Source organism: Haliotis rufescens, unplaced genomic scaffold (genome assembly GCF_023055435.1).
Source record: "Haliotis rufescens isolate VD_foot unplaced genomic scaffold, xgHalRufe1.0.p SCAF_23, whole genome shotgun sequence".
Taxonomy (NCBI): Eukaryota; Metazoa; Mollusca; class Gastropoda; order Lepetellida; family Haliotidae; genus Haliotis; species Haliotis rufescens.
In genome coordinates, this window is record NW_025963924.1 from 9,902,888 (window position 1) to 9,916,567 (window position 13,680).

The 13,680-nt window shown below is 40.9% G+C and overlaps 1 protein-coding gene across 1 annotated transcript in view; it reads left to right on the top strand.

Annotated features, from left to right (window-relative positions):
- Positions 1-13,680, top strand: part of LOC124133043 (sodium- and chloride-dependent GABA transporter 1-like) — a 46,900-nt gene that overhangs the window by 18,366 nt on the left and 14,854 nt on the right. The window contains exon 2 of the mRNA XM_046497246.2: positions 12,522-12,653. Within this exon, the coding sequence (XP_046353202.1) occupies positions 12,522-12,653 (132 nt within the window). The remainder of the gene's footprint in view (positions 1-12,521; positions 12,654-13,680) is intronic.

Sequence of the window (13,680 nt, forward strand, 5' to 3'; positions counted from 1 at the left end):
TTCGGCTGAAATTTTGAACTGCAAGATAACAACGCAAGACTACATCGTGTCCAGGTCGTCACCGATTATCTCCGACGAGAAGACATACGGATATTCGACTGACCTGCGAAGTCCCCTGACATGTCCCCAAAAGAGCATCCGCGGAATATTCTCGGGCGGAGAGTTTACGCCAGAGACCTTGCACCAGCCACCTTGGACCAGCTTGGACCACCTTGGCCCAGCTTGGGGAAGATAGCCCTTCAGGTGGAATAGCGGGAAATATCAAGGGTAACCATACGCAGGTTAATCAACAGTATGCCATCCATGTGTCTCGCATGTATCGCCCAACATGGTGGACACATCGGATATTGATATACACGCCCGAAATTTTATTTTACAGACATTTATCGTCATTACTCCTTTATTTAATCAGTTTAAATTAATGTATTAAATGTATATTTTGTTGCCTTAGCATTTCATAGATTTTAAAAAACGTTTTCCTATTCATTGTTGGAGAAAGGTGAGGTGAAATGGGGTTTAAAGTCGCGTCCAACATTATTGCACTTATATAGCGATGTGCATGCACGTGTGTGTGTGGCTGCTTGTACTAATCCGGACTGATGCCGATTTATAGTGCTAGCTCACTGAGATACCATGCCGCAGTTTAACATGAATACCCCACTTAGACACAGCATACTGACTCCGAGCCGACTAGTCCTTAATGCAGAGCGCCAGACAGGGTAACATCAAGTACCATCTTTTAACGTCTTCTGGTATGACGCGGCCGGGGATCGAACCCCGGACTTTCCGGTCTCCGGGCGGACGCTCTACCACAAGACCGGGGAGGCGGTTTGTTGGAGAAAAAAGCAATTCGAAAGTTAACATGAGGTTCAATAAAATATATTATTTAGTGCAAATTACAAAATTGATAAATAACAAGTTCATTGTGGGCCGACTTATGGGGCAGACGGTGCAAAAAAAAAACCCGATGTATTTTTTTATCTCCAGCCTGCCATGAAATCAGGATCGTACATAATTTCGGCGTCAATTCACTCATCCACAGTAGTGCTTGTGAATGCACCTAACGCCTGCCTTGATAAAAACCAGCACGGACACCTGCAGGCCGCCATGTTGTTTCTCCTGTGCACCTCCAGCTGCCACGTGACCTTGTAGCATTCCAAAGTAGCTGTGTCATTACCAGAGTGTCATTAGTTTTGCATATTTTGTTTCCGGAGCTAAACTTTTAAAATCTTTAATACTTGGTTCGCATGGCTTTCCAGATAATAATCGTTGCGGTGAATCGGTGCTTTTGAATATTATACATTTTTTAAATGTTTTTTTATGACATTTTGGGAAATATTTTTTTTGATTTGGGCTCGGGATTCAGCGCCCAGAGCAGTAGTAAATGGGGTATTGGGACCTTTTCTACCAAGGTACTCCGACGAGCAGACAAACATGGGGTATTGGGAACCTTTCCTACCAAGGTACCCCAACGAGCAGACAAACATGACGTATTCGGGACCTTTCCTACCCAGGTACCCCAACGAGCAGACAAACATGAGGTACTGGGGACCTTTCCTACCCAGGTACCCCAACGAGCAGACAAACATGAGGTACTGGGGACCTTTCCTACCAAGGTACCCTTAATGGGTAAACAAGCAGCTGTGTTTTTCCATGTCCACAGACTTCCTTTCCCATAATATTTCCTTATGTGGATTTCAAAGAACTGAAAAAGCTGAGTTTTACTATTGCTTAGAACTTGCCATAATTATATGGTCTTAAAATATGTTTGTTGTCAATCAGTATATATCTATCAATTTTTAATTAGTGTAGAATAAGTTTAGAAATGTTGACATTTTGGGAAAAGAAATGGGTTCTGTGCAAGTTTCTGGGGTTCGGGTGATCCAGTTTTGACGTTGATGTCTTCAGATATGAAATATGTGCTTGCCTCGAATGTAACCAGGTCACAATATACTGTATATTCGCGATAAGGGCCCCACTCTACATGTATCGCTATGTGGTATACACCATTACCTTGATATTTGTTTCTGTTTGGAAAAAAAACCTCTCCATGTGAGAAGGGTTTGTTTTTCCGTCGATTTTATCAACATAGGGAATCGAACCCAAGTCTTTTACGTGACGGGCGAGGGCTTATAGCACTGGGCACCCAACACCAAGTCTGTCCCAGACTCCCTTATGACAACAGTTCTGTGGAGTGAGTGAGTATGGTTTTACGCCGCTTGCATCAATATTCCAGCAATATCACGCGGGGGAAAACAGAAATGGGCTTCACACATTGTACCCATGTCGGGAATCGAACCCGGGTCTTCGGCGTGACGAGCTCACGCTTTAACCACAAGGCTACCCGACAGCCCCACAGCCCTGTGGAAAACACGAAGAAACCAACACGTACCGACGTAGACATAACAAGCTCCATCTGAACCGTATTTTATATTATCGGGAGTTCAAAGCCCCTGTGGTCTATTTATCCCCCCCGACCACCACCACCATCTGCGACACCAACATGTAACGTTATACTGTGTTGACAGGAATTATATGTCCTAACACTGCTGACATCAAAGGGGTCCCCGCATTTGGCTGTGTAAAACGCTCCAATTTCTTCTTATTATAGTGATCCATTTAAGCCCCGTGCTGTCATGGAATTTAACCTACACCGTATCCTGATCAGGTGGGGGAAGTGCTCAGTACACACCATGTGGTCATATATGTAACACTGAGGTTTCAGGGAACGACAGATGTTCACCTAAGGCTGCAACAAACCCATTATTTGTTTAAGGCCGTTTTTCTCTTTTTCTTTCAAAATATAATAAAGGACCCCATTTTTTGTAGTGATATTAGGACCTCATGTCTCAACACCTCCCACAGAACCAGGGCCCCGTTCCACAAAGCGATCTTAGTACTTCGACTACTAGTCTATGTTAAAGTTCGGAAGCTAGGATCATCTTAGCGCTAAGATCGCTTTGTGGAAAAGACCTAGGAACATTTCTTTCTATAATTTCGAGCAAAAGTGTTTTTAAAACCTAACGGGGATAATAGGAAGGAATCAAATTAATATTAAAACATAATGTCTAATTATTGATGTACAGTAAACTACGATTATAACGAACTCAAAGGGACTACTAATTTTAGTTCGTTATAACCGTAGTTCGTTATAAGTCCATATACAGCATGACTACAGCAAGTAGTCGGGTCCAAAAAGTAAGTTCCTTATATCTGTGAGTTCGTTATAAGCCTGTTCGTTATAACCGTAGTTTACTGTATAATCAGTTCAGGGAATGTAAACTGAGCTCTGTCATCGAAGAAACCGAGTTGCTATCATGAAGCGGCCCTCCTCTGTCAACTCGCTTCAGACGCAAAAAACGAAGTAAAAGCAATCAATCGTTTTGGGAAAACAGGCGGCGATTTTGTGCCAACCTTGTGATAGATGTACTGATCCACACAACATCGTATTTTGTCGGAAAAGTTCCTGACTGAATTAGAATTGTTGTTTAACGCCAGACTGCGCCATATTCCAGTCATATGACGGTGGCATGTAAATAATCGAATCTTGACCAGACAATCCTATGGTTGATATTGTGAGCAACAGCCCACGTCGAATAAGATGACATGCAATCAACCAAGTCAGCGAGCATGGCCAACCGATCCCGGTAGTCGCCTCTTACAAGCATGGTTTGCCGAAGACCAATTCTAGATTTGTAGATCTAGTGTTGCAGCCAGCCAGAGAAATGGTTTTTTTTTCTTACAACATGAACATTGCTTGATGGATTTGTTTTGTTATTTGAGAGTAAGGACTGTCGTTTTTTCATAGAGAAAGAGGTCTGTTATGCTCATTATGTATGGACGTTTGTATCAAAAATAAAAGAGACTATTTTATTCGCGCTGGATCATGATGAGTATGTGGGGGATTGTTTGTTGTTTGACGCCGCACTCAGCAATATTCCAGCAATATGACGGCGGTCTGTAAATACTTGAGTCTGGACAAGACAATCCAGTGATTGGCATCATGAGCATCGATCAACGCAATTGGGATACAATGACATGCATCAACCAAGTCAGCGAGCCTGGCCACCCGATCCCGTTAGTCGCCTTTTACGACTAGCAAAGGTTGCTGAAGACCTGTTCTCTACTCGGATCTTCACGGGTCGAGAGGGTGTATGTGTGGGTTGATGGGTGTGTGAGTGAGTGACAAGCATGTGGGTGTGTGAGTGAGTGAGTGAGTGAGTGACAACCATGGATTTACAAGGAGGCATATTCAACCTTGAAATGCCCACGAAGTGACTGCTTCCTCTTCTATGGTGGACGACGACAGACGTTATAATGTAATCGGAATCAGCCGTACAATTATTAACACTACTTTGTAACAAAAATACTAGTCTGATATTATATAACAACCCATAACTATTGCCTTTACAAGTCTAAGTTGACCCACATTGTGAAACACTTCTTGCAACAAAACCAAGACTTCCGGTACGACGGATGCCGAGGCCCATAGAGTGGTATTCGGATGCCGAAGTGCGGGAAGCTGGATGCCATGAAATGTATAGCTGGTAAGCAGATGCCAATATTTCAATGTAGAAATTTATTTTTCGGCTTTTATATTTCTTGCAAAGAGTGACAAATCATTAAACTATTTAGCCCGAAGCTTATGAGCACGCATGGTCAGGCATTCTAAATGAACATCCAAGTCTAATTTACTTGTACCAGCTGTGTACACTGAGAGGCACAAAGAGTCTTAGATTGAATGCCAAGACAAACTAAGTGGGTGCAGGAGAGAGAGAGAGAGAGAGAGAGAGAGAGAGAGAGAGAGAGAGAGAAAGAGAGAGAGAGTGAGAGAGTGAGAGAGAGAGAGAGAAGGAACGTCACGTCATCCTTCTGATCAACCACTTTTCAGAGGAGTAAGAAAGTGCCTAAAATAATAATCCGCATTAAGGAATATTAAAGCTCTTGAAAATGTTCCTAAGTGTGATCAAACTTAACACCGGGACTGTCCATCTGTCTTGTCGCATAATCCCAGGTGTTGGGTCTAGCTTGACCTTCTACCTCCCTATATTGTAATTACCATCAAACTCCAGATCTATTCACATCGTCGATCAAGCAGCACCCTGGCTGACGAAGGCTCGTCTCCCCAACCCGAACCACTTGCCAATTACCCCTCCCGACTGCCAGGCTCTATAGCATATGGTGAAATTGATATGGTGCTGAAAAATTGGCGAAATGAGAGTGATTAACGAGTAGAAGCTTGAGGCTATACCGCTAAGCTAATCGATATGGGTATTAAGATTACAGTCAAGAGGAGGGGATACGATGTTTGATAGGAAAATTAGCCAAATATTTGAAATCCTCAATTATATTGATATTTGATGATACCCTCTCTTATCGTTTGTCTGGACTTGGCCACAGATTAGCTTTGGGGGGATGTTGAAATTCTGCAACAGAGCCTCTGTTGTAAAAGATCACCAACAAACAAGACTGCGGGCCCGCCGTGTCGATTTCACTTCTCCTTGATTGAAACACTTTCATGTTATTTATTACAGCTTGTCGATTGCGCTCGTGTCATACCTGTCACTTGGGGTATTTAATTTGGGGAGGTCTAGACGAGGGTTTATTTTTTTTTAAATTAAGAAAATGAAAATATTTCTAATCGTGTTGATCGGATGAACTTAAGCTTCAAACTTTTACAGATTTTGATGCATTTAAATTTTTTAAATTTCTTTCAAATTGACACTAGTGACAAGAACATTGTATAGATGATTATGAGTAAACAGACACGGTGTGTAGGGTGGGGGAGTGAGAGTCACCTCCAGCAATATTCCAGCAATGTTCAGCAAGAAGGGCTTCACAAATAAGGGAGCATATAGGGAGTAAATGCTACCGGTAGAGCAGGACATGCTTACTCATTTCGCGAATACCTGACGTCATAGCTGATTTTCAGTGATCCATTCATACAATCGTCATCATTATTTTGAACTCAACCCGCAATGGAATCTCTTTCGGCAGATAAACGAGATTGAATATTCCCTGGAGTTGACATCTTCCTCCTCCTCCTCCTCCTCCTCCTCCTCCTCCTCCCCCTTCTCATCATCATCATCATCATCATCATCATCATCATCATCATTATTATTATTATTATTATTATTATAATACAGCTCAGACCGTCAAAGGAATAATCTCTGAAGAGGGATATTGGCTCCTGAAGCAGCACATATCATGGATAGTGTTATCCATGTGATAAACCAATTCGATAAACTTGGTATTACGATCCGATAAATATGCAAATGAGGTCGTCTAGCGGGAACTAGTTTGGTAAGCTCTGTACATCGATCCGAGCCTACATGCAAATAAACCTTTGCATAACTATTCCAAACAGTTCAGATGGAGGTTTCCTTTGTGAGAGCTTGTGTAAATAAATATGGTGGAAAACCTTTTGGCACTATGTAATTGAAGGGGCGGTTCACAGTCATAGTATTCACACGCAATCTCTAAGGTAAATTACTGAATGAAATTAGGTCTTCAATTATTTTAAGACTGACATTATATGATAAGGAGATTATTACCCTCATGGGTTTCCATACTGTAAATATCACATAATCACGATTTTCACAACGAAAGGACTACCTCCGTGGTCTAGTGGTAGAGCGCCCGCCCGGAGAGCGGAAGGCGCGATGTTCGATCCCCCGGCATTCCAAAATATGTTAAAAGATGGTACTTGTTGTTACCCTGTCTGGCACTCGGCAACAAGGACTGGTCGGCTCGTAGTCAGTATACTGTGTCTCAGTGGGGTATTCATGTTGCATGGTATCTCAGTGGGCTAGCACTAAAAATCGGCATCAGTCCGGACTAGTACAAGCAGCCACACACACACGTGCATGCACGTCGCTATATGAGTGCAATAATCTTGGACCCGACGTTAAACCCCATTTCACCTCACCTCACCTCACCTCACCTCACCTCACCTCACAAACAAACAAAGACTACGTACAATTACATGCACTCATTCATTAAAACCGAAAGGCACACATCAATTGTCTGGGGTCTCTTTAGATCAACGGTGGTAGAAAATCTGTACCTTTTCAACAATGCCAAGAAGAATCTTTGCTTTAGCAATGTCAAGTACCACGAATGCCGCGCATCGCACCAGAGTAACACAACTCTCTGAGTTATTTTTTTCAGGGTGATCGAAGAGCAAGGCCCTAACTATGTATTAAAAACTCCCCATAACCCCATTGTTGTAAATTGCCCCCATCCATGTAAAGAGAATATAAAATTAGCCCAAACTGATTTTGAATGCCATAAAATACCCTTGACTGATTTGTGCAACAACTGTTTCCTCGAGTGTAAAATATCTCATCTTCTAATAAAGCTATAATGTATCGATGTCCTGGAGTTTGACAGCAGTGAATCAAAGGGCCCACTCTTCTAGTGTGATGGCGTTATAATGATATAATCGAACTAGTAACCCAATCAGCAGAGTCTAATTTTCACAGCACTTAACATCTATTGACTTTTCAATCATAATACACCTTAATGATGTAAAAAACTGAGTCAATTAACCCCAGATCAGTCGATTCGGAATGACACAAGCTTGGTGAGAGATATGAATATGGAGACTATCTTAAATCTGGGGCACTTAAATGTGCTGCCATTGTGCGAATAGAGTTCAAATTTGAAGAAAAAAATGAGGATTCGATTAGATATTTGAATTAACGGAGGCTGTCATTTTAAGCGGTTACAGCTAAGCTGCGGATTCCCTGCGGGGAAGGCAGTAGTTCTTCATACTGTCATCAGTCAGAGACTGTTCTGAAAATAAGGTTGCAGCTTAACAGACAGGCCGGTCGGCTGAAGCTTAATACTTTGAATTGTTTTATAGATAGTGTGAGATATGTATAAATTCAAAGAAAAATGTTCTTTTCATCAGACGACTTAAATATCTTGCGCAATATTTTGTATTAAATTATCTCATATACTGAGGGAAACAAATAAGGGAACACATGACAATACAAGTGCTCCTGTATTGTTTTCCAGGCGTTGTTCCCAAGCTATGGATGTCACTGTGGGTAAAAATCTGGGAATAAATAAAGGGACACTGCAATGAAATTATGTTCCCTTATTTGTTTCCCTCAGTATATTATCTGTTATAAGGATTGTACTAGTCTTTCATTTACTATAGTTAATCTGTCATGCCACGAAAGAATAACTGTAGTAATATGAAAGAATGCGGTGGTCCTTAATTTATTTTAGAGCTATAGCTTCAAAATAATCAGAGTGGCGGACACTCTACTGCCAGTTCATAGGTGAGGGGGTGTTTGTTACGTCACAATCAGCAGTATTACAGCTATAGGTGAGGTGAAATAGGATTTAACGTCGCGGTCAAGTTTATTGGACTTTCATAGCGACGTACAGTACTACATATATACCACTATATAACGGCGGTCTGTAAATAATCCAGAATGTACCCAGGGTTCCGTGTTGGGTAATGTCCGACTACGTGTTCCAGCTGTGTATGGGAGGTGACAATGAGTGACCTGCTTGACACTGTGTCAAGGTACCCTGTGGGCGTGGAGGGTGTTCATGCTATAAATCATCGGTTTGCCTGGCCCGAACTCGAACATGTACAGGCCGCACGGGTGGTCCAGTCGTCTAGGGCGCCGCGATTCGCTGTGCAGAGTTGCGTCCCTTGGGCGCGCCAGAAACCTATGTCCCGATTCGCCCCGATTATGTTTCTAGGTGTGTCAGCACCATACCCGTGCTCGTGGGTTTCACCGAAGTGGTTAACGTCTGAGGCCTGCATCACTTCGGGCTTTCCTCCCACATTAAGCTGACACGCCGCGATATAACCGTGATACTGTTAAAAGCGGCGTTAAACACAACTCACTCACTACAACTACCGATGATGATTGCCTACGTCTAGGTCTTGCTGCCACTTCAGTGTATTTTTATTATTCATAAGATATGGTCCGAAACTAGCAATGCATAAAACATAACTATAACTATAACTATAACTATAACTAACTGAACACATATTTCAATCAACTGTAAGCCTTATCAATTAAGGCACAGTCGGAAATGTGGCTGTGACGTAATGCAATGTCACTATCAGTAAGACATGTGTTATTAGCATTGAATGACGTGTTCGATTACTCCATACAAGTATTTATTTAATGACGAATGCTTTTGACGATACTTTACCCCATCAAACTAAATAAATTCAGTGTAAAAGTGGACAGTTCAGTGGAATTGGTTTTTGCCAATGAAAATGTTTTGCAGCGTCTCTCTCTGTTAAATTGCAGACTTCGACGAATCAAGTCGCCTGCCTCTTGTGGCCAGCACAGGTTGCTGGGAGCTCGTGTTCACCCACAATCCCACTAGGGACTTCCCAAAGTAACACAAGTAATTTACGTGAATACTCTCATTAATACCGATATCTTTATAGCAGACAGGCTGACAGGCCACAGGTCTGGTGCACAATCCGTGTGGGTAGCCGACGTACAGACCTGTAGTAGTATATTCAGTACATTTGATGATCATTATTAGGTGATCGGATTGCTTATCATTATGAAATTAATTAAAATTTAAATCATAATTTAGATTCTGTTTGATTTTAGTTTTTGGTTTGGAGCACAGAATATGCAAGAGTAGAATTATTGCTGGTCTCGAGTTCTGAGAGTTATGTGAAACACAAACACACTATCATTTTGTTTGTCTGTTGTTTAACGCCGCACTCAGCTATATGAAGGCGGTCTGTAAATAATCGAGTCTGGACCAGACAATCCAGTGATTGACATCATGAGCATCGATCCACACAATTGGGATACAATGACATGCATCAACAAAGTCAGCGAGCCTGACCGTCCGATCCCGTTAGTCGCCTCTTATGACAAGCATAGTCACTTTTTAACGGCAAGCAAGGGTTGCTGATGACCTATTCTACACCGGATCTTCACGGGTCCAAACTCACTATCAAATTAAGATGATTCAATATAGCATTAGTATATCATGCACACGTGTATTTGCACGGAAAAGCTCAAGTTTGATACATCAATGAACGTTCAAACCCAATATGAACACTGCTGTGCTTAAACCATAGCCTTCACTTTCATCAAAAGGAAAGGTCGTGACAGAGTTTATTTATATTGGTGACGTAGATTTCAGCATTTACTTTTTGTAATCAAAAAGTAACGCTGTTCAAATTGTCAATCAAACTTTTAATGTTTATAATAAAAAAATATAAATTTCAAGTAATTCCGAGGTACTTGATTGGCTAACTGAGAAATGTTTTTGCATTAATGTTTCCATAAACCGAAAATAAATTAGGTCACGCTCACAAACGGTACCACTTCCTGGTTTGAATGGGAGGGGCTTGCGTTGGATTATTGCGCTGAATAATGTCACTGATATAGCATTGTTGTTTACAGTTGTGAGTGTGTTGATAATTACATCCTGTGGAGTATGTTTTGTTGACGTATTTTTTTAAATGAATTGATTTCAATATGTTTTTGTTTTTATCGAGTCATAAACGTAAAAACAGGTGTGCACTCTCTGCGTAAGTCCGGTACTAACGGACTGCTGTTTCTTGATTGGCTAATAATAGAATGGGTGGAGCATTGTGTAAATGCACCACATAGTATGAACACCAGTTTTTACGTGTATACCTTCATGAACGCAAACAATATTGAAGTCAATTTTTAACAACTTTTATCATCCTAAACTGGCTCCCACAGGAGATATCGCGTGGGTGAGATCAAGCGATATCTACACTGAAATTACATCACAATGCTTTGCAGACCATTGTGACGTCACTGGTAACCATGACGTCACAATCAAATGAAATCACTAATGGCTCTGCTACTGAAGCTGTTTTGCAGTATTTTTCACACTGAAGACACTGCTAATTACTGTCTGCAAATTAAAAAAGTTGAAAGAATGATGTTGGATGATAAATAAAATCTCAACCGAGTGTCTTTTGATATCAAATATATCAACACGAGTTGATAAAAGTGGAAAAATTCCGAGGCTTGCCGAGGAATTTTGCCACTTTTATCAACTCGTGTTGATATATTTGATACAAAAGACACTCGGGTGAGATTCTCTAGATATCTGCAGGACGAATGTTGCCAGTCTGTCTCCATCTTCCATACAACACAATCGATGTTTCATCACCATACGCTGAAGCTGAGTGTGTACAAGTTCAAGATCATGTTTGTAGTCAAGAGTTTGACAACGTCTTTTACTCGTCATTAACATCAAACAAGTATGTCTAGCCATGTATAGAGTGTGGCTAAAGTATGTCTAGACATACATAAAGTGCGGCTAAAGTATGTCTAGACATGTATAGAGAGTGGCTTAAGTATGTCTAGACATGTATAGAGTGTGGCTTAAGTATGTCTAGACATGTATAGAGTATGGCTAAAGTATGTCTAGACATGTATAAAGTGTGGCTAAAGTATGTCTAGACATGTATAAAGTGTGGCTAAAGTATGTCTAGACATGTATAGAGAGTGGCTTAAGTATGTCTAGCCATGTAGAGAGCGTGGCTAAAGTATGTCTAGACATGTATAGAGTGTGGCTAAAGTATGTCTAGCCATGTATAGAGTGTGGCTAAAGTATGTCTAGCCATGTATAGAGTGTGGCTAAAGTATGTCTAGACATATATTAAGTGCGGCTAAAGTATGTCTAAACATGTATAGAGTATGGCTAAAGTATGTCTAGACATGTATAGAGTATGGCTAAAGTATGTCTAGCCATGTATAGAGTATGGCTAAAGTATGTCTAGCCATGTATAGAGTGTGGCTTAAGTATGTCTAGACATGTATAGAGTTCGGCTTAAGTATGTCTAGACATGTATAGAGTGTGGCTAAAGTATGTCTAGACATGTATAAAGTGTGCTAAAGTATGACCAGACATGTTAAAAGTGAGGCTTTAGTATGTCCAAACATGTATGAAGTGTGGCTAAAGTATGACCACACATGTATAAAGTTTGTCTGATGTATGACTAGACATCCGGTAATTAATACACCAAGAACAGGTAAGAATCACGTGTTCCTTCAAGAGATGGTTCGTTTCTGTTTCTGAGTTCGGAATATATATATTGGGGATGTTTTCGTGATAGCTTTGCAATCTAAGTTTGTCAGGCGTATACATTGGATTTTAGGGTTATATCGTATTGTGAAAGTAGCGGTATCGTAGATTACAAGCTTAATTTGACACTTTTACACTTACTTGTTATTACACTTAGTTCGGGGGGCGTACTTAGTGTTCATTGTTTGTCTAACTCCTCAGTAGGCAATATCTGGACAAACTGCTTGAAACCGTGTTCTTTTGGTTATGATCTGACCTTTGACACGACCTTGATACCGTACCTTGTTTGATCTGACCTTTGACACGACCTTGATACCGTACCTTGTTTGATCTGACCTTTGACACGACCTTGATACCGTACCTTGTTTGATCTGACCTTTGACACGACCTTGATACCGTACCTTGTTTGATCTGACCCTTAACATGGCCTTGGTACGATGTTTCAGGGGCTTTCTTCATTCCTTTCTTCCTGACGGCGTTCCTGGCTGGCATCCCTATGTACTTCATGGAACTGGCTCTGGGGCAGTATTTCAGCGTTGGGGGACTGGGCATCTGGAAGATCAGTCCAATATTCAAAGGTGAGAAAATGTCTGTATCAATCATCTTGTCGCGACTGCATTAGTGGGCTGTATGGGTGAGCTTGTGACAGTATCAGTATGAAGTTGTCGTGACTGTATTGATGGACTTGACATGACTGTATTGATGGACTTGTCATGACTGTATTGATGGACTTGACATGACTGTATTGATTGACTTGATATGACTGTATTGGTTGACTTGACATGACTGTATTGATGGACTTGACATGACTTTATTGATGGACTTGATATGACTATTGGTGGACTTGATATGACTGTATTGATGGACTTGACATGACTGTATTGATGAACTTTTCATGACTGTATTGGTTGACTTGACATGACTGTATTGATGAAATTGTCTTGACTGTATTGATGGACTTGACATGACTGTATTGATGAACTTGATATGACAGTATTGATGGACTTGACATGACTGTATTGATGAACTTTTCATGACTGTATTGATGAACTTGTCGTGACTGTATTGATGGACTTAACATGACTGTATTGATGGACTTGTCTTGACTGTATTGGTGGACTTGACATGACTGTATTGATGGACTTGACATGACTGTATTGATGGACTTGACATGACTGTATTGATGGACTTGACATGGCTGTATTGATGGACTTGACATGACTGTATTGATCAACTTGATATGACTATTGGTGGACTTGATATGACTGTATTGATGGACTTGACATGACTGTATTGATGGATTTGTCATGACTGTATTGTTGAAATTGTCTTAACTGTATTGATGGACTTGACATGACTGTATTGATGAACGTTTCATGACTGTATTGATGAATTTGTCGTGACTGTATTGATGGACTTGACATGACTGTATTGATGGACTTGTCTTGACTGTATTGATGAACTTGTCGTGACTGTATTGATGAACTTGTCGTGTGTGTATTGATGAACCTGATATGACTGTATTCATAAACTTGACATGCTTTTATATTTACGGAATGAATGACCTCGTCATGACTGTATAGGTGACCTTGTCGTGACTGTGTT